The sequence below is a fragment of the Nothoprocta perdicaria genome, unplaced genomic scaffold (genome assembly GCF_003342845.1).
Source record: "Nothoprocta perdicaria isolate Ctin4 unplaced genomic scaffold, notPer1 scaffold_321, whole genome shotgun sequence".
NCBI classification, from domain to species: domain Eukaryota; kingdom Metazoa; phylum Chordata; class Aves; order Tinamiformes; family Tinamidae; genus Nothoprocta; species Nothoprocta perdicaria.
The window spans coordinates 172,063-197,518 of NW_020455557.1; the positions used below are offsets into that span (position 1 = coordinate 172,063).

Genomic DNA, 25,456 nt, shown 5'->3' on the forward strand with positions numbered 1-25,456 from the left:
CAATCAAGCAACCTTGAGCATAGCCTGGCTTTGAGACGGCCAAAGCGAGCATTTAAGCTCTAAACCATCCCTTTCTCTCCAAGATGATGGTTAGTGCAAACAGTTCCGATGGCTTTGCTCCTGCCAGGCAAACACGTGCAGTGGCCACTTGAGAGAACAGCAAAAAATGCCAAAAATGCCTTAAAAAAAAAAAGTCCCCCAAAGGAGCAGTATTTTGGGCTAGGAAGAGGGCACAGGGTCCTCTTGCAAGAGGCAACGGGTGCCCTGTGGAGCCTGGGCCACCTCTCCCATGGGAGCATTTCCAGAGCAGGGAGAAATTGTGGTCTTGCTGCCTGAGCCTGAATGTTGCCACCCAGCATGGAAAGCAGTTTGGGCCAGCGAATGATTAATTAAGCTGTATTGGCTTAAAGAGCAGGTCCTGCGGTTCAGCTTGTCTTTTGGGCTCCCTTTTTGATGCAGCAGTTCCTCCACTTTTTATATGCACACGGATATTATATATTTATTTATATATATATATATTTTATTTTTTGTAAGGATTTTTTTATGACCCAGAAAAATCCAAGATCCCATTTCATGGCTGGCTCTGCTCGGTGCTGCTGCAGCTTTTATTCCCTCCGCAGGGAAATCTCTTTGTACAGCAAAAACCTCTGCTCCCACTCACATTAAAAGGGTCAGGCCTGCAGAGATGATCATGTTCCTCCCTTGCCTGCCTGGGTTATGAGCATGTTAATTTTTCAGTGATTCCTGGCAAGAGCTGCGCCTGTGGTCACTCTGCACTAACCTAGCAGCTTGCACAAACCTATTGCTATTAATTGCAGTGGCTCAGGGGCTACTCTTAGCATTAGGCTCACCAGGAAAAAAAATAGCAGTTGTTTCTGCCAGCTTTTTTTTTTTTTTTTTTCCCCCCCCAGTAAATTCTCCTGTAATATCTGTTATTGCTGTTTTTTTCTTGATTCCTGTTTGTGGGCTGCTCTCGCCATGCTATGGTCTTAAGTCTAAATATAATCTTCCTTCCCACGCAGGGGACTTCAGGGGAAAAGAAAATATTTAGTAAATAGCTTAAGAAGCGCAGGGCTGTGCGGCGTGAGGAGGTGAAGCTCTCGAGGCTCTTGCTGCTGGGTTTATCCTGCCTTGACTCCCAGCTCTGCCTTCATCGGCCGGGGAGGAGGGAACAAAGTGAATTGCTCAAAGCTTAAAATCTAGCGAYGCAAAACCAGCTGTTTTCACTGCAAAAGCATCTTGAATAGAGAGCAAAAACGTGCAAAGGGGACTTCGGTCAGGAAAGTCGGGTCTCGGTGTCCCTGGCCAAGCCAAGTCCTGCCTGGGTAGGTCCTGTTTCAGGTAGGGCTCAGGGCAATGAGACCGGTGGCTCGGGTCGGGCTGAGCTTGGTTCTAGGGGCAGCAGCTTCATGATAACAAGACTCCAGACCCTCCAAGTCAGGCAACATGGTCAAAATGCTTCTCTTTCTCATTCCAGATTTTCAGAAGAGCGGACAAAAATGGTAAGTCTGCATCTTTTCACTGGATTTTTTTTCATCATTTTTTCTTGTCCCTATTACCTTTTAGGTAGCAATACCTAACTGGGTTGCTTTAAGTGTCATTTGGTTTGCCAAGTACTGGCCCTGCTGCAGCCTGAGCMAAACTGCAAAGCAAAGACGTTCGGCACACGCGTGATGCTGGGGTGCAGAACTGGTTGGATTTGAGGTAATTCTGCAAGCCTCAAAGGACCACTGCAAAAAAAATACAACTAAGCGGTAACAGAATCCCTCAATTGTAATTTTTGGAAYAGCTTTGCAAAACAGCCCTCATTTGGGATGATTAACAGCTGATCTGGACWTAGGGGTGAAGAGCCAGGGCACAACCTCTTGGTCTAGCTCAGGCTGCGCTTTGCAGGGGCTTGGCAGCCAGGCACTCAAACTAATTTTTCCTCTCCTGCGTAGGAGTGTTTTTTCCTTTCTCTGTTAATAAATCCACCTCCGGGCTTGTAATCCTCCTAGTCCTGGTAAACAATACTTAATAGATTAATTGGCATGTGGCAGCAAAAGTGAGGTATGTTGTCTTGAGCTCTTAAAGCAAAGCTGTAGAGCATCGCACAATTATCTACTGTGCTCTTTAATCCTCTCATTAGAAAGCTGTTAATCAATTATATGTTAAATAGCCCGGCAATCACTTTGCACGCTTAAGACAGCTTTGTTTTGACATAACAGCCTAATTGCTAGTGATTAACTGTGAAAAGGTCACCTCGCAGAAGCCTGAGATTTATTATGGGGGGATCTCCAGGTCCTGCAGCTGCCCTGTGCCAAGGGGAACGGGGTTTGCTTTGAATCCCAGTGTTTTTCCTGCTCTTGTGACCTGCATTCTGCAGCCAGAACTGGTCCCAAGTTGCACTTAGGGGTCCTGGGATCTCAAGGGGTCTGGGGGGGTTGGATGTGGCTCTTTCAAGTTGTRCTTGACCTAGATGATGGGTTGGGATGAGCTGATTGGGGCTCCCTGTGGCCTCCCTGGGCTGGAGGATTGAGGGTGATGGAAAAGCTTCCTCCTGTAGCTGTTTGGAGGTTAAAAATAGCAGGCAGCTATTCCTGCTTGCCTTGTTGATGAATCGAAATGCTTTAAGAAAGTTCCTTGATTAGGACTTAGCATAGTGATTGATCACCAGGTGGTTTTAAGGCCTGGAAAATGCATGCTTTCTGTCTATATATATATATATATATTTATATATAAAAAAGATCTCGATAATAACATAAATGCTTTGCACTTTTCTAGTCTTGTTTCCTCTGATCAGAGAGCACCTTGCAAATCTGGGTAATGGCAGAAAGGTCGGACCCACTTCCAGCACCGTGGGTCTCTGCCTGTCCCGGCTCTCTGTGCTCAGCTGGCTGCCCCAAGYCCTGTTCAGTTCCCAGCCCTGCGTTTTGAAGCAGTGACATCTGTTTAAATCAGGACACGCTGTTCCCAAAATAATAAACCWGATGAATTCTGAGATCATATAGCTGTTGCAAAAGGTGTCTGCCGGGCTTGATCTCCAGGCTCCCACTGGACATGACGGTGCTTTTGTCAACCCTTTAAACCCATAAACTTCCAGCRTGCTTCCAAGCAAATCAGGCTTGACTTTTGTCTTTAGCTTCAATCCCCTTAACACAGGAAGAGCCGGGAGGAGCCGGGGCTGCGGTTCTGGCTCGGGCATTGGAAGCAGATCTGATGTGGAGGAGGGWGTTTTCAAACACTCCCCGGTCTGCTTTGAAGGGCCCCAATTAAACGGAGCTGCCCGAAGGAGCTGGGGCGGCCGCTGCTCGTCCTGCTGCGCTCGGAGCCCGGGGTTTGCTCCTTCATTAGGGACGTGGCGCTGAGCGGAGGGATGGGGATCTGCAGCGGTGGCAGCTCTGGTGGCCCTGCCGCGTGCTGTGGTGGGTGGGAATGTGGGATCCTGCTTTCCAAGAGGCTTTGAGAAGTGCTTAATTAGAGGACTTTTAAAAGCCATCTTCTTCTGGAGCCCAAGCTGAGCCATTTAACAGGGTGCTGGATAGCAGGAGCATTCCTCCTTGACAGCCAGCCAGGAGCACGAGGAGCTGTGCAGGGACCTCTTGGCTTCTCTTGATCTCTAGCTCCAAAGCTGAGCCTTATTGGCAATACCTTAGTTGTGGTGGCTGGTGCTTTGGCTGAAAAGCCATCCAGCTGAGCCTGCCACTGACTGACACCGCCAGCTTAGCACCCAGGGCCCTCTTTGATCTCCCTCATTAATGCCTAACACTTCCAGAGCCAGGAAGCTCTTCCAAGCAGATCCAGCGAGTCGATACTCCCCTTGCTAAATTGTTGATGTTGTTTTTAAGCAGAGATGAAATTTTCAAGTGCCTGGTAAGGATTTATTGCGGCCTGGAGGCCTGTAGTGGTCCAGCAGATTATGTGGGTCCAGTTGATGGGGTCTGGGAGGCTCTGCTGATGGTCGCTGTCCCTGGGGTCACCTAGACGTGCCAGGGCCGTGTGTGCAGGAGGCAGCAGGGCAGCCTGTGCATTTGGCACGTGCTCGCCCTGGAATTTGGCTTCCCTTTGCCACGAGGGAGGCTGAAGCAGCTTTGATTTGGTCTGGCCCCCTTGGCAGGGGGGTATCTGCTGCCAGCACCCTCCTGGGAACCTTCTCATGTGAGCCGGGCTTCAGCTGTTTGTGACTCAGTTTAATCACGGGGATTTAATAGTCGGGTTTAATCTCTGTCCCTCCTAACCCGTGTGAAGGGCACATTTTGGTCGCTGCTTCCCTGCCCCGAGCCCGRGCAGCCCTGAACACGCAGGGCTCCCAGGCACCTTTAATTAGGCACTTTCCTCTGATCGCCTGTATCTATCAAAGGTGGTTTATTGGAGCTGTTAAAATTAAACAAGACAAAAACTGCATCCTGAGCAAATATATTGCTGCAAATAGTGCCTATAATTCACTAGCAATTTGTGCCAGACAATTGTGAAAAAAAMCAGCTCTGGCAGCCCACGTGCAGGCAAGCGGCCAGCAGCAGCCCCAAATCGTGCCTGTATCCTTCTCCTTATTATCAGTCTCACTCTTTTAAAACCCAGGGGCTACTAGATAACACGAAGCAGAGAGAGGGGAATAATTATCCYGCTGCCTTGCAGGAAGAGGGATGTCTGCAGCCAAAGCAAGGCTGTATCCAGATGTGTAACTTCCAGCAAGGAAAAATGGGGAATGGTGTAACTGRGGCTGCTCCGGTTTGAGCTCCCCAGCTCCAGCTGGGTCTTCAGTTCTGTATCCAAGGTTGGTTTCTGCTGCCGAGGTCCTTCCCTGTGTGGATCCCAGTGGCACAAGTGCTTGCCCTGCTATGGTGCGTGGTGGTCGCTAACCTCAGGCTCTGAACCCGCAGTTGGGTCTGGAGATGCTGTCCCTGGTCCCTCAGATTTGGAAACAGGAAGGGAAAACGGTCTTGTGGAGCTTAACTGGAAGAAGAGTTGAGCCCAGAGGAGTCACAGAAGCCATGAAGTGGGCACATACACAGTAAGACATATAGCAAATATACCGAGTGCCCTGCGAGTAGAGCTGATGATCAATGCCAGGACTGGCGGTGGGGGACGTGCCTCGCAAAGGGCTGTCCGTGGGGGTGCTTAAAGCTCGGGCACGACACGGGCACTTGAACTTTTCAAAACCAGTTGTTGCTCCCTAAATGAGGAGCCTGACATTTTAAAGGCCATCAGCCCCGGGAAAGGGCGACCCTGCTAAGTGCCACGCGCCGCCGTCGAGTGTCCTTCAAAGCGGCGTGTGTGTCGCTGCCTAATTGCCTGGGAAGACTCTTGCTGCAGATCTTCTCTCTCAGACAGGTTTGCAATGTGCAGGTCCTCTGGAAATGGCCAGTGTGGGGACTAATGGAGTGCGCTGGTGATAACTTCTGTGGTCCCAGGGTCTCTCGTCCCTGCCCATCTCGGCAGGGTGAGACCTCAGCCTCCACCAGCCTCATGTCTTGTCCACAGGCCCGGGAGCTTCTGTGCAAAACCAAGATGCAGGCGGATTTTTTAAATTATTTTTATTATATCAAGGAGCTTAGAATGTGGYTTGTTGAGCTGTGATCTCCCTTCCTGTGTGCTTTTTCTGACAGCCCCGTACTGAACTGAGCAAACGTGGTCGTAGAGGGGGCAATCAAACAACCCAGGCAATGCAATGGTTTTTTGTGTGCTCTTAAATCATCACAGAACAGGACTGGTCCATCACAATTTAACACAAATAATAACTTTTCCCCCCTTTTACCTCCCCTTTTACCTGCTATATTACCTGCTATGACTAGAGTTTATGTTTCAGTTTGCACTTGTGTATCTTTTTGCTCTGATCTTTAGGTCTCAGACTGCTGAACCTTTTGAGCTAGGCTGAATATTTGGGTGCTTTTATAGAGCAAGAATAAGGAATAAATGTTTCTCACAACACCTGCGCTGTGACAGGGCCCTGAGCCAGATGCTGGAGCAGAAGCAGAGTCTTCTGCGATGCCAAAGATGGATGAGGTCTGGAATTAGCTCCCCTGTAATGAGGGTGAAAACTGCAGGCAAGAGCAAGTCTATATTCGCTCTGGTGGCAAAACGCTGAGGTTGGAGGTTTTTCTTGAATGTTTGCATTCAAGAAAATTCAGCATTCAGTGCAATGGGAAATCCAGCCTCTGGTAGTAGGTGTGAATCACAGGTGGATTTGGTGGATGTATCTTGGCCAGCGATGGGTGTAGGAGGATCTGAAGGGAGYTGAGGTCCTCCCTGAGCCTTGCACATGGGCACCTTGAAGGGTGAGAGCAGCTTGGCCTGCTTGCTGAGAYGCTTTCCATGGCTAGTTTGGCACTGGAGCCGAGTCCAAACTCTGCTAGTAAATCACCTGGAAGCAAGGAGGTCTTGGTCTAGCATCCCCAGGGACCTCCCTGAGGAATAAGCCCATATTGCATATGCACRTTTCATGTGAGTAATCTGTCTAATGCTTCCCACCAGCCCAAGTGGCCCAAGTGAACTCCAGGGTGCCAGTTTTGGAGCAGCAGGGTGAGGGTTTGCAGCAGACCGGGCTGCTGCAGTCAACGGAGGCGGGATGCTAATGATGGAGCTTGGGCTGAAAAAGTGCAGATTCAGCACAGGCGAAGCAGCACATGGCATTAAAAATGCACGAAGCCTCTCTGCAAGCTCAGAGCCCATCCTCACGAGCCGTGGAGGGCTCCCAAGTGAGAGGGTCTTGGAGGCCTCTTCCCAAAATGGGCTGAGCCCATTCCCAGCTCTGCTCCTGGGCAAGCAAATCCAGCYGTTTCCACCAGCAGCTGGAAAGGGCTCTGCATTAGGGCACGGGTTGTGCTGAAGATTGCAGCTTTATTCTGTAAATTCTCAGTCTTCAAAGGAAAATTCCCCCGGGAGGTGTCTGTCTTTTCACGCTGTCTCTGAAGCTTCCTGGGAATTTATTCAGCTTCCCTGTGGAAAAGCAAAAGGAAAGTTGGGAGACGGTTGTGAGTTTTGGCGGGGTGGGGGGCGGGAATGTGAAGAAGGAGCTGAGCTGAACTAAAACTGAAATACTGCGTGTTTGGCGTTTTTGCTTGCTCAGTTCAGCAAGTGTTTCCATAAACCCCAGCTGCTCCTTTCTGAAGTTCTGTTTAATTAAGAGCAAAAGCGAGGCAGCCCCATTTTCCACGGAGAAAAAGCTCAGGGGCATTTTTCAAACGCCTTGGCTCTCCAAATCCTTTCCTCCTCGTTTGATATGCAGYGAAATTAAAGTGGGCCAGGCTGAAACGCGGGCCCCGCTCTGCTCTCTGCGAGGCCGGGAAGGGCAAAGGGAGCTGCTGGGGGGGAGATGCCCTGAGAGGGGTTTGCATTGGGGCTTGACCCGCAGTTTCCCCTCTACCTTCMCTGCAGTCACTTTTGCAATTAAAATGCAAAATTAAGATGCAAAATTAAGATGTAAAATGAAAATTAAATGCACATGGCATGCAGGGATGCTCTGCCTTTCCCAACCTGCAGCATGACCTACTTGTGCAGCCCGCGCTCCTGTATGGGGCTGTGGCTGCTGCCCGTGTGGAAGTGCCCGGATGGAGCAGGGTGAGCACAGAAACAGTGTTTTGTGCATTTTATGTATGCAATTTTATGTATGCAATGTGTGCATTTTATTTATGCAATATCACGATATATGATGAGCCCAATATGCTATATGCTGACTCTGGTTTTGCCATGAAGAGGCACTGCCTGCCCTGTCACCCGGGCGCGATGAGGAGAAGGGCAAACCTCGTGGGGTGGCTGAGCTTTCACGGGAAGAGATCTTTCCCTCCCCTTTCCATTGGAGCACAATCATGCAGGAAGGTCCCTAGACATCCCACTTCCTGCAGGCCAGTGGGGTGAGAAGATCTGTGCGTGTTTTGTGCAAGAAGCAGCTCATCCCAAAGGGCTGCCGTTCCTGGGGCACGTGAGCTTCTTGGTGCTGCTGTGGGTGCTCCTCGGTGCCAGCGTTAGGTTTGGTTCAAAGCGAAGGTATTTAATCATCAAGATGGGCTCGTTTAATTTGCTGGAGCAGAAATACATGCTTGGCTCTTTCTCCTTGCAATCGTTCCAAGCAGATGTGCCTTCCCTGCAGGAGGGCTCCACGTCTGCCCTGTTCAGCTGTTCTGCTGAAGCTTCCCAGGGACACGGCAGGGAAAAGAGCAGCACGGTTTAGTGCAGAGACATTGAGTAATTTTGACAGGGCTGAGGTGCCCATCCTAGCTGGGACAAATAGCAAGATGTCCTTGGTGTAGGACTTGAATCCTTCTGTTGGAAATAAGTGCAAATTTAATAAGTGCAAAACCTTGTTAAGCAAGAACCTAAACCCGAGACCAATGGGACTGGATTTAACCAGATTTCCTCTGGCTGCTGTCCTCAAGGAGGCCAACCAGAAGGGCTTAGGTGAGGATTTGGGAAGTAGAGATGGATCATCTCCAAAGCGGCCAGGACCTGCACGCTCAGCAAGAGCCCTTTGGGTCTTGTTCATGCTGGCCTCCAAGCAAAAACTACCCCTGAAAGAGGTTTCTGAGGAGAATCAGCTAGTGACAATTAAGTTTTCGGAGAGGGTCTGTAGAGCACGTGCTGTAATTTGTCTTAGTGCCTCCAACATCTTCCATGGGAATTTTGAGACTGTTGATGCTCCAAAAGGTTCCTGTTTCAAGTGATTAGCATTGCAGAYTTACACTTGGACTTCTTGGCTCAACGGCTCAAATGAAGAAGCTGGTTATTAATTATGAATTATGAATATTCTAATTGCTATTCAAGAAATTTCATCTTGTCGGTGCTGGCACAAGGAGCTGCGTGTCCTATATGCTGTAAATTACAATGCAGCAGGATAACGTTTTGTGCTTCCTGCGAATGCAAATAAGTGATCTGTCTTTTGAGCTGGCTTAATTTGCTGCCTCCGTGTCCGCACAGCTTGTGAGCTGAGCAGAAAACGGCATCTGCTGCCAGGCATCGGTTCCCCAGGCTGCAGAAAGCCATGAGTTTGTAGCTCTCTCATCCTCAATAATTTGCTGCTAATTTGTCAACAACAGCAGTTGCAGCGGTCACTGCACCCCGGTATCTGAGAGGCCACTGCCCTCCTCTTGTTGGGGCTCTAAGCAGCCACTTAATGGACTAGTGTGGCCAGAACAAGGCTTGTTTTGCAAAGGAGGAGCAATGTCATGACATGCATGCGTTGTGGGCACCAGAATGAGGTTTTCCATGTTTTGGGCTTGCATGTGGCCCAGCGGCACATTTGGGGCATCCAGAGCCTTCTGGTCTGCGGAGACCTTCTGGTCTGCAGAGACCTGGCGTAGCCCCATACAAAGCCTTGTGCTAAACCCGTTAGTTAGTTAGAAATACAGCTTCTGCTGGTATAGGTCAGAAAATGAACTGGTTTAGTTGCATTTGCAGTCGTGAAAGGATTTGTCACCTTTCTGAGCCCTCTGCTTTCCTACTCTGTGCCCAGGTTCAGCAGGACACTGCAGGACACTGGAGGACACTTGGAGCTGGTTGCGCTTGCTTAAGATTGACTAAAATGTTCCCAAATATCACCCTGGGTTTGCTTTGTGGCTGTCTCTGAGCAAGTGTGAGGCTGGAAACTTCTGTGCTGGCTGCCTGCCCGAAACTGCGGGTTCTGCAGTGTTTGTGCTGACCCCTTCCCAGCTGTGTCCCCATGCAAAATTACACACATTATGCTTCTAAATTTACTTTTCTCGGCCCTCCCCACTCTGGAGTGGGGACGGGGATTTGGCAGAGGAGGTCAGCATGATGCTGAGATGTCTCCTTTTGCTGTTCTGGGGAAAGAACACCCAAACTTGGGCAATCTCTGAGCATTAAGAAGTTGCTCTGAGCACCCTTGCTCAGCAGCCTTGCTGAAGGCTCTCAGCCCAGTGTGCCAGGACCGCAGAATGTGCTGATTTGCCTTTTGTAGCTGGGAAAATTGAGGAAAATCTGTTTTCTCTTTCAAACACACCCTCTGCTATCATCTGCTCTGCTGTAAATAGAATATTTGCTGCCCTCCTCTCGCTTTTAGGAGAGCTGCCTCTTTGGCTGCTCTGCCAGGAATGAGAGAGGAGAAGGCCTTGTGCAAATTGTGCTGTGTTTTGTCTTGTTTTGGGAATGTGTGAGAAATTACTGTCACTAAAGCACTGGGGTTTCCCTACGTGATGCCTTAAGCTAGATATGACTTTATTTAAACCGGCAGAAGAATCTGCTGCCTCACGTTCATCCTCTCCTTGCTTGCTTTGGTCTCATCTACTGAGCGAGGTAACTGGGTGTGAGTGGGATTTATAAGTCCATGATCTGCTTTGCAGAAAATGCTTCTTTATTGTAAACAAGGATCTTGGATCCAAGAGGTCTTGAGGTCTATGCAAGGTGCTTGGCCTGCCTTCCCCTTGTATGGCTCCCTGGTGTCCCTTGGAGCCACTGCTCCCAGAGGCACCAGAACCTCTCCAGCCTCAAACCGTGCAGGTTCCTGGGTGGTCTGGTGCTGTGTTGCCTAAATGTCAAGCAGCTCAGCTGCGCTTSATCTCTGCTTCATTGATTAGGGGAGTCTCATTATTTCTCAATCATCACTGCAGATGTTCCTGCTCAGTTCTGAATGGGGGAAGAGTTAAGCCCAAACCATGGTGGTGCCAGTCCTTCAAAGCTCCCAAAACCTAGCTCTTTGCCAGGGCAGGTGTGCTCTTTTTACTAAACCATCACTAGAAACCCCGGGTGATGTTCTGTGGAAAGTGTAGGAGAGATGCAGCTCTTGGCTTCCCTCCTAGAGCAGCACAACAGAGATGGGAATGAAATGACCTCCTAGAAGTTCAAGGATGCTCAAACATCTCGTTACACAAGAGAACCTGTCACTGAAGTATCTGAATGCTTGACGCAATAAACACAGCAAAAAAAGGTGGCTAATTCTCACTGCTCTTTCATATGTGATTGGCACAAGAGGTAATTTCTGGTGAATTTCTTTAAGTGAAGGCAGAACTGAACTGGAAATTGGTAGGAGTCGATTTAAATGGTGTATCAGGGTCATGGGCTTGCTGCATGGTTACTCATGGTAGCTTCTCAGAGACTTCTTGTTCAGATTAAGGTGAAGCTAAGCTGAAGCTCAGGAATTACCTGCTGTAGGTCCCATCTTCAAGCCAGATGAGAGCAGGGGGTGCACTTTAGGGAGATGGAGAGAAATGTCTATGACAACTACAAGTTGATTTTTCCTGGGTCAACGCTGAYCTCTGCGTGGTGTGGGAAACATAAATGCTTGGAGTTGTGTGCGCTCCRCTCAGGATGAGGTGAGCATATTCCAGCATCTCATATCATGGAACTTCTCTATTTATAGCAGCTTATTGATATCCAGTCAATTTTTCTTGATTTAATTTTTCTCTTCCACTAATGCAGCTTTCCTTATGCTCTGTTTGTAAACGAGACAGCAGCTGGATGTTGGCTGAGGTGATTATCTCGAAAGCTTCCTTCCCTAGTGACATGGGAGGAAGACAGGGTGGAAAAGGACCAGGCTCCAAGACTTCATGGGCGCCCCTTTATTAAAATAAAATTTTAATTGATTTTTGAGTCTTTTGGAGAGATGTGCATGAGAACAAACACAAGTATGAGGCAAACACAAGTATTGGGAGCGCTGAAAAGCAGCTTGCTGAATGCTGCCATTAGGATGGGAACGCTCTTCTCTCTTTCTCTATTTTCTACACCTTTTCTGAAGGTTTAGCTTTTGATGAGCTTGGGGGAGAAACTGCTGAGAAATCTCCCAAACAAAACCACTTCCCTGCTTTCCTAGTGGCAGAGCTCACTAATAGATATAAATCCATCTCTGACTCCCTGAGCACTTCCGTTATGCATGGAAGGAAATAATGAACCTTTCAGAGAATTACTTTCAACGTTTTGCTTTGTGGTTGCACGGACATGAGCTGTTTGTTGTATAGGCAAATAACAGCAAGAGCATGCAATAATTTAATATACCTATCCGCATATTATTTTTCCTTCCACTCTTTATTTTTAGTGTGTTTTCCATTGTTCGTGGCACTTCTTGTTGAGACTACTTGTCCTTACAGCACCGTATCAGGCAGGTCCTGTTCTCCTCCAGTGCTGTTTTGCAAGCAGAAAGCTTTTAGGTCAGAATTCACCGCCTTTGGGGTTACTGGCGAACTAAATTGTCTCTTATAGCTGCAAGCTGTGCTATCTTTATTTTCCCTTCTCAGCAAATGATTAGTGTGGTTGGAATGGGGGCTGTATTAATGGAGAGATTGGTGGTGGTTTGGGAATGCAGACCTCTTGGAGAAAAGGGGTCTGCAATAAGGCTGCCTACAAAATAAGGAAATTTGGAGTATCTAGTGGTAAGGATTGAAAGTAGACCAAGTTTCAGACCATTGCAGCCTTCTAGTCCCCTCTAAACCAGAAATCCTAGTTTTGTGCTGTGGTATCTATCACTTCTTTGGAGGTTGCAACCGAAAACTGTGTTCAAAGCCGTGCAGCTGAGCAGCAATGGAGMAAATAAGGCGAATGTTTGAGTGTGCAGAGAATCGGAGCCTTTGGGAGCCGGAATTCCGTGGTGGGAACTGTGCAGGTCGGGAGCTAGAAGGCTCTGCCCGGTGGCTTGTGCCCGTGGGCCTGCCAGGGGAGGCAGCTTGGAYGGGCAACATAAATCAAAGGTGCTAAAAGGCCACGGTTGTTCAGAGCCCTCCATTGAGCAGTGCCCTGTGTAAAGCTGAGGACAAAAGCTGGAAAATGACCTTGAAGAAGCAGTTGCAAGGCTAGGTCTAAGTCCTCCCTGCAGCTGTGTCTACCTTGCCGCTTGTGCCGCCTCAGATGTGAAGCAAAAGTATTGAAAATAGCTGCTGATGTTGATTTTTCTTTTTAAATTGGAAGAAAATATTCTAATTAGTGAGATTAAAACTGGCTTGTGTTACCTCTTGTTTTCTATTGGGAAAAATGGTAGATTAAAGCAGTTTTGTAGACTTGAGTCATGCCCTAAATGTTCAGGTAGCATTTGTTAGCGGCTCTATTAAGCGAAAGCTCTATTTAATCTGGGCAGCCTATTTGTACSCCGGCCAAGTTTGCTCCATGCGTTTAATTCACTGGGGAGCAGGAATTTCTTTGGAAGACATTCGGAAATAGCTGCGATACAGCATCGAAAGCCTATAGATTGGGTGAGCACAGAAGAAAAACACTTAAATCAGGTCATTACTGCAGGGTGAGGCTTATCTGGAAAACTGAAAGAAATAAAGCTTCCAAAAGACTGTGGGAGAGGAGGTGCTTTGTCAGTTGTCTTGTCTCCCTGCCTACCAGCCTACATTTGGTATCTATCTATAGCTGCTATTAAATATAATTCTTCCAAATCTGGCATGACAAAAGGCTTGATTTGAAGATAAAAAGCTGAGCGGCTTGATGGAAACTCGGGCATCTCGATGGGCGTTGCTGGAAGCTCGAGTTGTTTCCGCTGAGAACAAGGATGAGGTTTCTGACCACAATGGAAATCTTTATTTTCCCAGGCCAAGTTTCCTATGGAAGCTGGCCAGCCAAACTCGGCTTGCTATGTGCAGCGTTCCTCAAAATGCTAGGTAAAATTTGGTCTTTAGATTATTATTTAATRTCTTATGCTGTCTGATGTGGTCTTTTTGAAGCGGAAGTGCTTCTCTTCTTATTTTTAATTCCGTTGGAAAGATTAACCCTTGTCCAAAAGGGAGATTCTGTCTTGCTTTATGAAGGATTTTAAATAAACTTCCAGTCTTAGCACAAAATTGGATCACTTGCTTCATGGCATGAAGCAAAAGAATGAAATAGCCCTAGTATTTCATTTGAACTCCATGCTTTCATACTAGAGAAGTATCTTCAAGTTGCTAAAAACGAGCTAATCTTTGTTACTAGGCTAAATGACTCGCAAGGGGTGTTGATTGGCTTTTTAAGGGATGATCTTTCATTTGCTATGGGCAATTTATGTCTTTGCAAGCCTGCTCTGAAAGTGGGAAGGGAAGATAATAAGGCTGGAAAGACCAAAATCCAAAAGGCCTGTGCTAACACCCGTATGCAGATACCTTGCACCCAAGTCAGCAGACATTGACCTTATCTTCAGCTGATGCTCTTTTAAGTGTGGGTGATGACAATGTCAAGCTGTGTCTCAGTTTATCCATGGGTACCCAGTGATGTGCTGCCATCCCTTGGGAAAACATCTGGGCTGCAGATTAGGCCATTTATACGCCCACCAAAGTCATCTTGGAGCTGTTCAGCAGTTTCCTTCCACTAGAAAATTACTGTAATTCTAATAATTTCCCTTTAATGATGTGTGTCGCTTCTCATTAGCGAAGATGTTTGCAGGAGGGCGCCTCACTGCAGTGGTGAGGAGACCCAGCTGTGTGAGATGCTCTTCTAACACAGCACCCTATGGCTTTGCTGGAGCTTCACAGCTTTATCCGGAGTTGGAGATAAGTTTCCAGGCCTGATTGCAAGAAAATTCGGTTGCCCCTGAAGCAACACTGCGATACAGGGTGAAAGTAGGTGGGTGTTTTTCAAGTTGGCTGCTGTATGAYGCTGAGTCCCAGTTCCAAAAATGATCCTACGGGTGTTTTTTGGAAGCGGATCGAGGTGTTTGGCTGCAGTGCCCCTTTCCCTGAAAATAAATGGTCAAAGAAAAGAACAAATAATCCCAACACTCTGGATTCCTCTGGAAGTGGCAAGTCAGAAGGGTTTCTCCTAGCTGAGGAGCCTGCTTGCTTCTGCATCCTGTTTCCTCYTGTGTTGAGTGTGGCTTTTCCTTCCAGCTGCTTCTCGAAGTGCAGTTTTGGGTCCCTAAATGGGTGTTTTTTGGGTACAGCTGAGGTTGGAACTGCAGCATGGGCAATGGGACAGATGAGCTGTGGGCCACTGGCTTTGGATATTCCCACTGGGACAATCTCACTACGGAGAGCTCAAAATGTACCCAACCACCTGAATGTGAAGTATGGATAATTGCACGTTCACCCTTGTTTTCCCCTAGAAATAGAAAAATTATTTGTCATTYTTCTCCAAAAGCCGCAATAATCCAATAGGTCTGGTGCCTGAACCCTAAGCAGGGTTGAAAGTATTTTAGAGCTCATATGGTGATAAATGAATAATAAAATATGTTTATAATATAGCCRGATAATGATACTTGAATGCTAAGCAAGGACAAAAGTGTTTTAGAGTGTACACGGTAGTGAAAAATAAATAAAATATGTTCATAATATAGCTAGATAATATATGAGCAGTGTCAACTTGATATAATTTTACATAGACTTAGTGAAATTGCAGTCAGAAAAGTCACATTATCTTGTAGCTGCATTAAGCCTTTTCTGCTGCAGAGTRAATTTCCAAAAACGTAGCCATCAAATTAGCTGCATTTTGGACAATTTATGATCTTAGCTTTGCTTTCCCCCTGCTGCMTTTGACCGTGAGAGCAATCTATAAAGCTGCCTGTTACTTCCTCAGATTTTATTTTTTCGTGGCAAAGTGACGATAATAACGTCCCAGCTGGGGCTCTCTGTTCTCAGTTATTAGTTGCAATATCAGCAAGTCATAGTCCATGGTTTGTCTGAGCTGCCAGCTGAAGTATTTACTGGACTTAGAGGGGGAGCTGAGCAGGTGATTAGGTTTTTAATGTGCTAAAAAGGCATTAAAAGACCTCAATTACTTCCTTAGAACTTGAAATTGAAGAATTCTTTGTTTTCTTTTATGAGATAGGAAAAAAAATGATATTCCATACCCTATAAATGTTATCAAAAGTACAAATAGATGYTTATTTTAAGACAAATGTCTCCGAACCAGCTCCTGGAGAGTAGTACGTGGGCTCTGCTGAGCCATATGATTGGCAATGACTGCTCCAGTACAACATATGCCAACTCCTTTGGTATTTCCAGCACCCAGGCACTTTTGGCAAAAAGACAGTTTTGGAAAGTCTTATCTGGCCTTTGGAACTGCAGAAGTTTCTGCTTTTAGAGAAAAAAAAATAGCTTTTCTGCAAGTTTCCAGATAAGGCTGCTCCGGGAGCGCTGTGTCTCCGGGCTGCATCAGTGCTTATCACGATGTGCACTGGCTTTCCAACCTGCGTGTCAGTCAAGTTGTGGACAATCCTCTTTATACCGGATTTTCTGCTCCTTTAATTTTAACTTTCAAATTCCAGCCCTGTCTGCTTCCTCTTATCACCCGTTCCCTGAAGGCTCCTCTGTCTTCTAGGCTCGAGCAATGACCCGCTTCAAGGCTGCTTTGAGGCTGCAGATATGTAGCTCAAGGATTATTTTGTTACTCTGAAATGCTTTTTCTTTGTGTGTTTGCAGCCAAGGAGTCAAGCTCGTATTAAATAGTGATCGACTTTAAGCTGCCTGGCACTCTATGCTCTTATTTGTTGGGGAATGAAAACCTTGAGCAGTGTTTACTGCTCAGACCTGCGCTCTTCCTATTCAGATTCCTCCCAAGAGGCAGCCACCTCTGGGAGGTCTCCAGGAAAAAAATGAAGTGGAATTTATTGTTGCTGCTTCCTTCTTCTAGATCCTCCACTGCTTGATGTTCTTCCTTGATGTTATGAACCACAAACTATTTGTATTCCAGGCTTCAGGAAGCYTTCGGTGCTTAAAGAATAGTATTGAATTTGTCACCCTCCATCACTAGAAGATTGCCTCTTAAGTGCTACAGAAGAGCTTTGCCATTGCCTATTTTCTCTGTAGATCTACTCTTGCACCTTGAAGAGCCAACGTGATGACTGCTGGCCCTGTGTGCACTTGGTTTTAACTACCTGCCTTTGCCTTGCCTACCCTCAGCTCCAAGGAAATATGGAAAAGCAGCCCAGGCAGCTGGGCACACTCTATAAACATTGTGTTGCTCTGGAAATCACGCCCTTTCCATCCATTGCTGTTGTGGTTTTTGTTCTCCTGATGGGTAGGTTGTCGTGGCTGCCAATTACAGAGGTGGCCTGGGCTCAGTCTGTCACTCTTCTGACTTCCTCTGTGTCGGGTAGGGAAAAGCAGGCTGGCTTTTGGCCATGAAGGTGTGTTTTAAGAGCAGCAGGCTGACTTAGTTGYAGAGGAAATATGGACAAGTGTGGGAAGAGGTGGCCGGTTTTGTCTTCCACTGTTGCTTTCTGAAAGAGAAGCAACAGGGTTTCTAATTGATAGGATTAAATAATAAATGAGGCTTCTGCTGCAAAGTAAGTGGCATTTCCAGGCCAGGTACCTTCTCTTCTGTGCGTGTGAGTGGAAAGGTGCTAGGGAGCTTGCGACCCTGGGATGCTTGTCCACCCAGTAATGAAGATGTGTGGCATCTTCGTTAACTGGGAGGGCTTGGAAACACCCACCCTCTTTCCTTATCTTTAGGCAAGGGTTGTTCTCAGAGCGGAGGATGTACGTGCAAAGTTTAAGGGCAAATTTTCAGATTTGTAGACACCGAGTAGAGGTTTTTTTCCAGGCATGGACTGTCTGCAGGGAGAAACCTCTGCAGACCAAATGAGTAGCCCACGTGGAGCTTGCTAATGAAATCACTGCAAGTCAGTATGTGAGTGGCCGATGCTTGGGAGGTCTTCACTCAACCTCTGCCTTGTCATTCCTTTGCTTTCAGGTGCCTCTGCCAAGAAGCACCCATATGCTTGGCCGTATGGCCAAGCAGATGGACTTGGTGTGTCATCAAGTCCCTTTAGAAGAAAAGGCACAATATTAAGGTGACACAGCCCTTGTGTCGTTAAACAGGAGACAGCTGAAGTCTTGTGTCCCATGGCTGCTATATTGCCATCTTGTCCAGATTTGGGAAGTCCTTGGTACATGTCCATGTGGTTTATGATCCTTCATGAGCATCCTGTATCCTCTGGACACACGGAGCAAAAGGCTGTGTCTGCCACAATGAGATCCTGCTGTGTGTGGGCCTGGGGCTGTCCCCCACCTCGAGGTCCCCTGCACGAGCTTGTCTTGGGTGTGGGTGGCCCTGCTGGCCCGTGTCCCTAATGCCTGCTGTGTTGTTGCTTGCAGATGATGGGAAGCTGTCCCTGGAGGAGTTTCAAGCCTTTTTCTCTGATGGGACCCTCAATGAGGAGGAACTGGAGAAGCTCTTTCACACCATTGACTCAGACAACACCAAGTAAGTAGCTCACATGGGGCCTGCCCTTCCATGTTTTCAGGCCGGGCTGTGCTGTCAAATTAACGAAACAAACTAATTTGCCACTAATGCTGACTTCCCTGACCTAAAATTTCACGGCCCTGTACCTGCCTCTGCCACACACCCCTCACCACCCTCTCTGACCCTGTTTCTCTTTGGTGGGATCTGAGATGCTTGTGAATTCCTTGACACCCACACAGCGCTGAGGTGGCTCGTGGTGCCRGCCGAGCGTGGGGTCCCTGGTGTCCTGCGGGGTTCCCTGCCAGTGGGCAGCAGCTGCGCGTGGGCATGGATGTGCAGGATGGAGCTTTTCTCCTTTCTGAGGGGAGCCAGTCCTCCAAAGCGTGAATAGCGAGGCTGTTTGTAAATATAAATTAAAGTCAGCTTTGAGTCATTCTAATRTGACTCTAATTCCTCTAGAGAGAAAATCTCTGTCCAAAACAGCACATGAAAAGAGAATCCAGTTTCAAATAAGAAGTTGCCCAGGAAATGCTTAAAAAAATAATAGCCTGGTGGATTCCCTGGTTGCTTCCGGACACCAGGAAAACTGAGGCTGGCCTGGGTGAATCCAAGGCTGGATAGTGGGGCTGCATAGTGGGTCTCTATAGAGTTGTTCCTAATCATCCAATTGTACTCCAGAACAATCCAAAACTAGTTTAAATTCATTTTTTTCCCTGAAAATTGAGGGCTTACCATATTCATATTTGTGGGCCAGTGTGAAGCAGAGCCACCCAAGGACTTTGAGTGTCTTCTGACCACCTGCCCCTACTAAATGTATGTACATTGTACGTAGAAAGCATATTGCAGAAGAGACTAAGCTGCATATTTTGCTATGTCTGCTTGACCGAGATGGTCTTGACTGGTCTTGACTACCATGGTCTTGACTACCATGGCTCCACTGCAAGTACAGGTGTTGTACCTAGCATGTAGTGCAATGCAGGACTTGTCTTCGGTTCTTGTAGCAATAAATCAATGAGCAATGCAACTTCAGGGGTTAGGAAATAGAAAACTTTAAAATATTTTTATGGGTGTACGTGAAATGAGGCAGCCGTAGTATCTACCAAAATGTTTCTCCTTGAGCATCTCCTCGTCGCACCGGCTGCATTGGGAACAGGCTGGAGTGGCCAAGGTTGGGATGAGGGATGTGAAATGACTCTGTGGTGACCAGGACTGTGCTTAGCAGCTCCTGCACGTGGGCAGTCCCAGCAATTCACTCATGTTTTAATTTTGCCAAGTTGGCTTCATCTCGTCATCAATACCCATTAAGTTCCCCTGCTTCCACAGAGCTGTGGAGCATCTGCTGTTCTTGGCTGGAAGAAAAAGCAACGAGTTGGTCACGCTTCCAAGTTATATCTTTGCGTGAATCGGGGCTTGTTTATTGATTCAGAAAGCATAGACACCCACAGCAAACTTATCAAACCGAGGGAAGAAAACATTCCTCAGTTTTTTTTAATCTTGGTCTCCAGAAAACCCATTTCATGGTGAGACTTGCTATAAATGGCATGGTAATGAAGATAAACACCTCAACATACTTTTTGTTGGGCTTTAGCCCTGAGACTGGTGGGAGTCCCTGGTCCCAGGCTGGTTTTCTCTAGTAGGTTCCTGCTATTTTCCAAATGGTTTCTGCTGACTTTGCTTAAGCGTCACATAGATTATTGACTTACTGATAATTAGCAGGGACTTTTACACAGGGCAATTAAATGACAGACTGCAATACCATGTGAGTGACCTCTGTTTCTTTTTTTTTTGACATTTTCCACTTCACTGTGAAAGATGGGGGCAAATTTAGTTTCTTTCCAAAGGCCGTTGGAATTAAAATTGTTCATAAAAAGGACAAGCTAGTTTATTTTTAAAGCTACTTTTGATATTCCTTTTTTTTTATGCGTTTTTCTCTGTGTTCATCATGTTTGCTTAGTGGGCAAAAGAGTTTGCTATTGAAATTGCGTTACAGCTGGAGTAGCTCTAGATGAAGAAAATTATGCTCCTGTTGATTATTAATAATTGCTTTAACTTACTAAATTACAAGATGCTGATTCAATTTTGTAGAGTATTTTTAGGAACGGTCCTCCTGGAGCAGGCGGAGTGAATGTCTATATTAGCTTTTTGATTTGCTCTACCTGGGGAGATGCTGAGAAGGAGGAAACATGGGCTGCTGAAGGGAAAATGAGGGTTGGTTTAATGATGCAGGATGATCGTGGCTGTGTTTTGCTTTGCAGAATGACGGTCCCTTAGCGAGGCACCTTGTCAACAAGGTGCAATGMGTAGGATGCTTCACGGAAATGAGATGTCCAGAAATAGCCTGAGGCCATTAATGAAGCTGGTTCTTTGTCCCTGGCTGCATGGAAAGCGTTTGGAGGAGGTTRATGATGTGGCATGGTCAGCAAGGTCTATCATCCTTAGTGACCGTGGCGTATGAACATATGTGACCATGGGACAGCATCAGTGCTCTTGCTGCAGACCTGAACCTCATTTAATGTATTAGTGCTTTCCAAGATTCATCCTTAGCATCCTGAGTATCCTTACCTGAGGTGGGTCCTGTCTGCTGCTCCTTTTCCTGGGAAAAGGCCCGTAGCTCCAACAAGGTTGGAGAGCTAGAGGAGGCTCCTTGCTGTGCATGGATTGTGCTGTAACCCACATGATTGCTGGTTATTTCATCTGGCAGCGAAAATGCTTAAAGAGCGTCACATATTTCAGTAGTTCTTGGCCATATCACATTCAAAGACCTTGCTTAAAAGTCATSATAAAGTGATATTTTTCTCTCCGCCACTAATGCTTCCCTCCTTTCCACTGTTTTTAACTGATTTTTTTCCGGAAGTTTCAACAAGGCTTTATGGGAAAGTTTCCTGAAGAGTGATGGGGTAATGATACAGTGCTGCTAATATGAGTGATACTACAATTGTGTGAATTATATATCAGCACACATACATTTATGTGCGGGTGCATGTGTGCATATATATATATATATATATATTTGGTTCAGTGGCAGAACAGGGCTTTAGAAAACTTCATTTTTTCACCTGGAAAGTTGTATTTGGAGAATAATTTAACTACTTTCTTACCTTCTCCAAGGATATCAATCAATTTTAGAAGGAAAATGTCACTGAAAACGGAAAGTCTTAAAAAGCTGCAGTTTCAAGGATAACGGGCTGAAATGTTCTTGAGGTTGGGCTGATGAAATGTACTTTTTGTGACCCACATTTTCCAGCTTTTTCTGGTGCTTTGAAACAGCATTTATAACTCTGCCCTTGAGCATGTGGTAAGTGGGCTGCAGTGGGAATAGGTGGCTCCAGGGATGTGTGGTGGGGACGTCCCTCACCTGGGTGCTCAAGCGTCCCCGAAGGCAGCAGGTCAGTGTTAACAGGAGTCTTTGGGTAACTATTGAGCTGATGAAGTCTGCAGATGGTGCTTTAGCCCTGGAACCTTTTGCTGGCATGAGCTGTGCCTTTCTGGCTTGGGATGTGGGTGTCCTTGCACTGGCCAGGCAGTGGGTGCAGGCAGTGCTTGCGCAGGTGTGCATGCATGGGTGTCTGTGTGCATGAGTGTTTGCAAAGCAAAGTAATGCAAAGCACAAGTTTTGCAAAATGTGAGCCTGTGAGATGATGGTTGACGTCGTTGAAGTCTTCAGGAGACTGGGGACTGTGTGTGGCAGGATCACCTCTGCTGCTGGCTGTTCTTCTCCAAAAAGGCTCCACCTCCCCACTGTGCTCTTTGGCTTTCTGGCTTGTTTCGGAGGGACTAAGCAGTTTTGCAGGACTTGTCCAACCTGCGGTGGTGTTCAGACCTCCCCCTGCTTGTGGCATGTCCACTTGCTACCCTGATGGCCCAGCTGGGAAGACAAGGGTCACTAGTCATGGCTTGCCAAGAGAAAACAGGGCTTTGCATCCCCTCCTCAAGATGAGAAAGTGAAAGCCTGTCAGTCCTTGGGAAAGGAGAAGGAGGTCAGACACGGCTGTTGACCAAACTAATTTAGTCCTAGCAAGGGATTTTCAAAACTCCTTTTGTATCTCATACATTTTTCGTAGCTGCAGAGGACAAACCTTTGGGGAGAGATCTGCTCACTGGAGCAAGACTTCGGAGCTGAGCTCTACATGCCCGCCAAGAACACGGCATTACCATTCGACTGCATTGTCATTTATTATCTCAGCTAGGCTTAAAGCTATTATTTTAATTACTTTATTTTCATCCCCTCTCTTCAAGTGAGCTCTTCTCTCCAGTGGCAAATACTAGGAAAGACTAGAGCTTGCGTGTAGGATAATTAAAATAAGTTGCTATTTTTTTTTCCTTTCTCTGCTCTTAACAATTCTCCCAGACTGTCACTTTTGCTGGAGGGTTGTCACAAATGGAGAATGAGGAACAACTGGGTTTTCCAGTATGTGAAAATTCACCAGCCTGTGATCTGCTTCACAGAGATCGTGTAGGGCTGTATCCTCCAGGGAGCAAGGCTGGGAGATAGATAGGAAATATGGTTGGGTGCTGCTGGGTGTTGAACWGCCTCCTTTCTGCAAGCATGGAGCCACCTTCCTCCCGCAGTATGGCTCTTCAGAAACCACTGAGAGCTGTATAATAAATGAGAATAACCTGGGTTTGCTCGGCAGCGCAGGAGGACGGGATGTGATGGGACATGATCGAGGCAGCAGAGAAAGTCAGTAATTCCTCCTAGGTAGGAGGTGGTGGAGGCAAAGCCACRCCGGGGGCTGCCTAACGATGCTGGCAAAGTGGCACTAATTAGCCCTGCTGATGAGTGGAGTATGGAAGCCCAGGCAGGGAAGCCCTGCTTCCCAGGCTCRGCTTAACTTGAGCACCTTGGTGTACTTCAAACGTCGGCGGAGAGAAGATGGGGGCTCAGGGGGACCTGTTTTATGCTCTGGCTACAAGGCTCCTTGGTGTTTTTAATGGCTGAAATGAAGGAGGGAACGACGGATAGAAAGACCCTTATGGAGGAGGAGAGACCGGTGTTGCTCGTGCACGGGATTAGGTAAACTGTGGGACGTGTGGCTCCTAAAAGCAGAGCCTGAGGAGCCGCTCATGTCAGGTATCCTTAGCTGGGATTTACCCCCTCCAAGTGAGGGCACTGGGCACAAGTCTCCCCTGCCCTGTGAGCATGGACCCCTTGAGCCAGGCCCTGGTAAAAATCTAGGGGCGTTTGTTTGTGTTGTGCTGTTTTTGTTTATTTTGTTCCCCGCTTGCGTTATCTGTGGCTTTGTTCTGGCCAGGTGAACTCACCACGGCCAGAGGGCCTGACCCTGAGCAATGGGCAACAGGAGGCAGGATTAGCATGGACATGGGACCTCTTGCTAGCCAGAGGTTGCCCTGGTTCTATAAGAGCCCYCCAGTCTTCCTGGCAAGGGCAGAAGCAGGGCCTGACCCAAGGTTGTGGGCAGCAGGAAGGGAGCTTGTGCTCAAAGATGGGGGGAACAGGGCCAGCTTCGATGGCTGTCCCTCCTAAAGGTTAGTCCTGAACCGTGCCTTGGCACTAGTTGAGCTGCAGGACCCCAAGGTCCAAATGTTGAGGCCTGTGGCCTTTTCCCTTCCACTGAAAGGCCAGCAGTGTGTGGTGTAGCAGAGAGCTAGGAGGGAAAAGAAAAAAAAAACTCTAACTTTTGCGCAAATTCTTGGTTTTGGGGTCACGGCTGAGGATCCTGCACTGGCAAACACCCTGTGTCGGTTCTGCAGTGTCATCTTGAATAAGAGCCCTCCTGAAAGGGCAGGAAAAAAGTGTGGGAGGAGAGCAATGAAAGAGACACAGAGAAGAAAGAAGCTCTTTGGAGGGAGATGAGACTAAACACTCATGAACAAGGGCTCCGGAGACCTGAGGGGATCTGAACAGAGGATCTGAACAGCACTTCCAGCACATGGTGACCCCAAGTACTAAGTGTACAACTGTGGACAAGGCCTCAGAGCAGAGCCAAAGCTAGAAGGGTGTAAATCTACACTTCTAGATGTGCTGGCAGCTGCATATGGCCCTCAGATTCCCAGAGCATGAAGCAGTGGTGTTGGGGGAAGAAGGTATCAGTGGAGCAAAGCCCGATATTGGCAAGTGGTGGACTCAGCTTCGCTCCATGTTGCATGTAAGGCAAGTGTAAAGAGACTGCTCCCTTCCAGAAACACATGGCTAGTAAATCCTCATGTTACTGGGAAGTACTATTTTTTATTCTTGGCGTGCAAAGAGAGGTCTCTGTGCCTATGTGCAGCATCCTTTCGGAGGCAAATCACAACGAAGTTCATATTTTTTTACCCTTGTTTTTACTAGTCAGTTTTCTCAAAACTGTCTTTAGAAAAAGAATCGCACCTTCCCCCTCCCTTCTTTAGTCCAACTCTTCAAAATTTAAAAAAAAAAAAAAAAAAAAGCCATTTGGTGAATTGCTTCCTTCAACAGTTAATTGACGTTATCTGCTTTTGCACGTGTCATACCTGGTCCCACCATGAAGGATTTGAGTGGCTGCGGTTAGGAAGCAGAGCTGCTGGTGGGAAGGGGCTGCTGCTGAGGAAACTGGAGCAATTGGAGGTCCTGATCGGCCTTGAGGTGTCATGGCTGGGACAGCTGTTCTTTAGGGGTCTCTCTGTAAGAGCTGCTTGTTTAAGGTTGATTGAAGCAGAGCAAACAAGGAAGGACAAGTCTATATTTCACTTGCTGTTAAATGCATGGGAGAAGCTGTTAAGATTATGTTGATGCTAATAAGGGATGTGAACAAGAAGATTCCTAGGGCTAGTGCAACTGTAACTTGTGGTCCTTCATCCCTGCAGAAGGAACGCATGGATGTCATGGCCTGCATAGTCATCCCTCCAGTGAGGTTGAGATGCTTGTTCTTGCTCCTGGGACCAGTGGTTCATTCAGTCTTCAGGATACCCAAGTGGCATGTTCTCTGTCCTCTAAACATGGAATATTTTCAGGTTTCTAGAAAAGGGCTCCTTGCTTGTGTGGATGAATCTTGTTTCTCAGCTTGGCTGTGTTGATGTAGAGGTTGCTTCGTATTTGACCCTGTGCGAGCATGCAATACTCGGTGCTTGCTGCAGAGAAGCTTAATGGCCTTAAAACRATGAGCAACCTCCAAAATGTGGGAGGAGATGCTGTCGGCAGGGGTTGCTGGTGTAAGCTGAGAGTCCAGGCAGATGTTGTTGCCTGCCAGAAGTTGCTGAAGGAAGGAGTGTTGGTAGGAGCCCTGCAGCTCTCTCTGCTCCCTGGGCTGTGAAGCTTCTCTTTTGATCTCACATATGAGAAATAAAGTGTTCTAGTGGGGCCAGAGAGAAAGGCAAAGAGACTAAAATCTGCTCGTGAATATTAAGCAGGGAACAGCTTCCAAAGGAGCGTGAGGTGGTGAGTTAAAGCCATGTATTGTGCTTCAGCTGGTAGCCTGGGCAGAAAAGGATCTCAACAGCATCGTGAGGGCAGTTTTCATGTGTGACCAAG

General features: G+C 47.3%; 1 protein-coding gene across 1 annotated transcript in view; it reads left to right on the forward strand.

The window, feature by feature from the left end:
- The window catches only part of NECAB2 (N-terminal EF-hand calcium binding protein 2), a 56,937-nt gene that overhangs the window by 1,509 nt on the left and 29,972 nt on the right, over window positions 1-25,456 (forward strand). Inside the window, exons 2-3 of the mRNA XM_026043121.1 lie at window positions 1,478-1,502; window positions 17,922-18,030. Coding sequence (XP_025898906.1) covers window positions 1,478-1,502; window positions 17,922-18,030 — 134 coding nt within the window. The remainder of the gene's footprint in view (window positions 1-1,477; window positions 1,503-17,921; window positions 18,031-25,456) is intronic.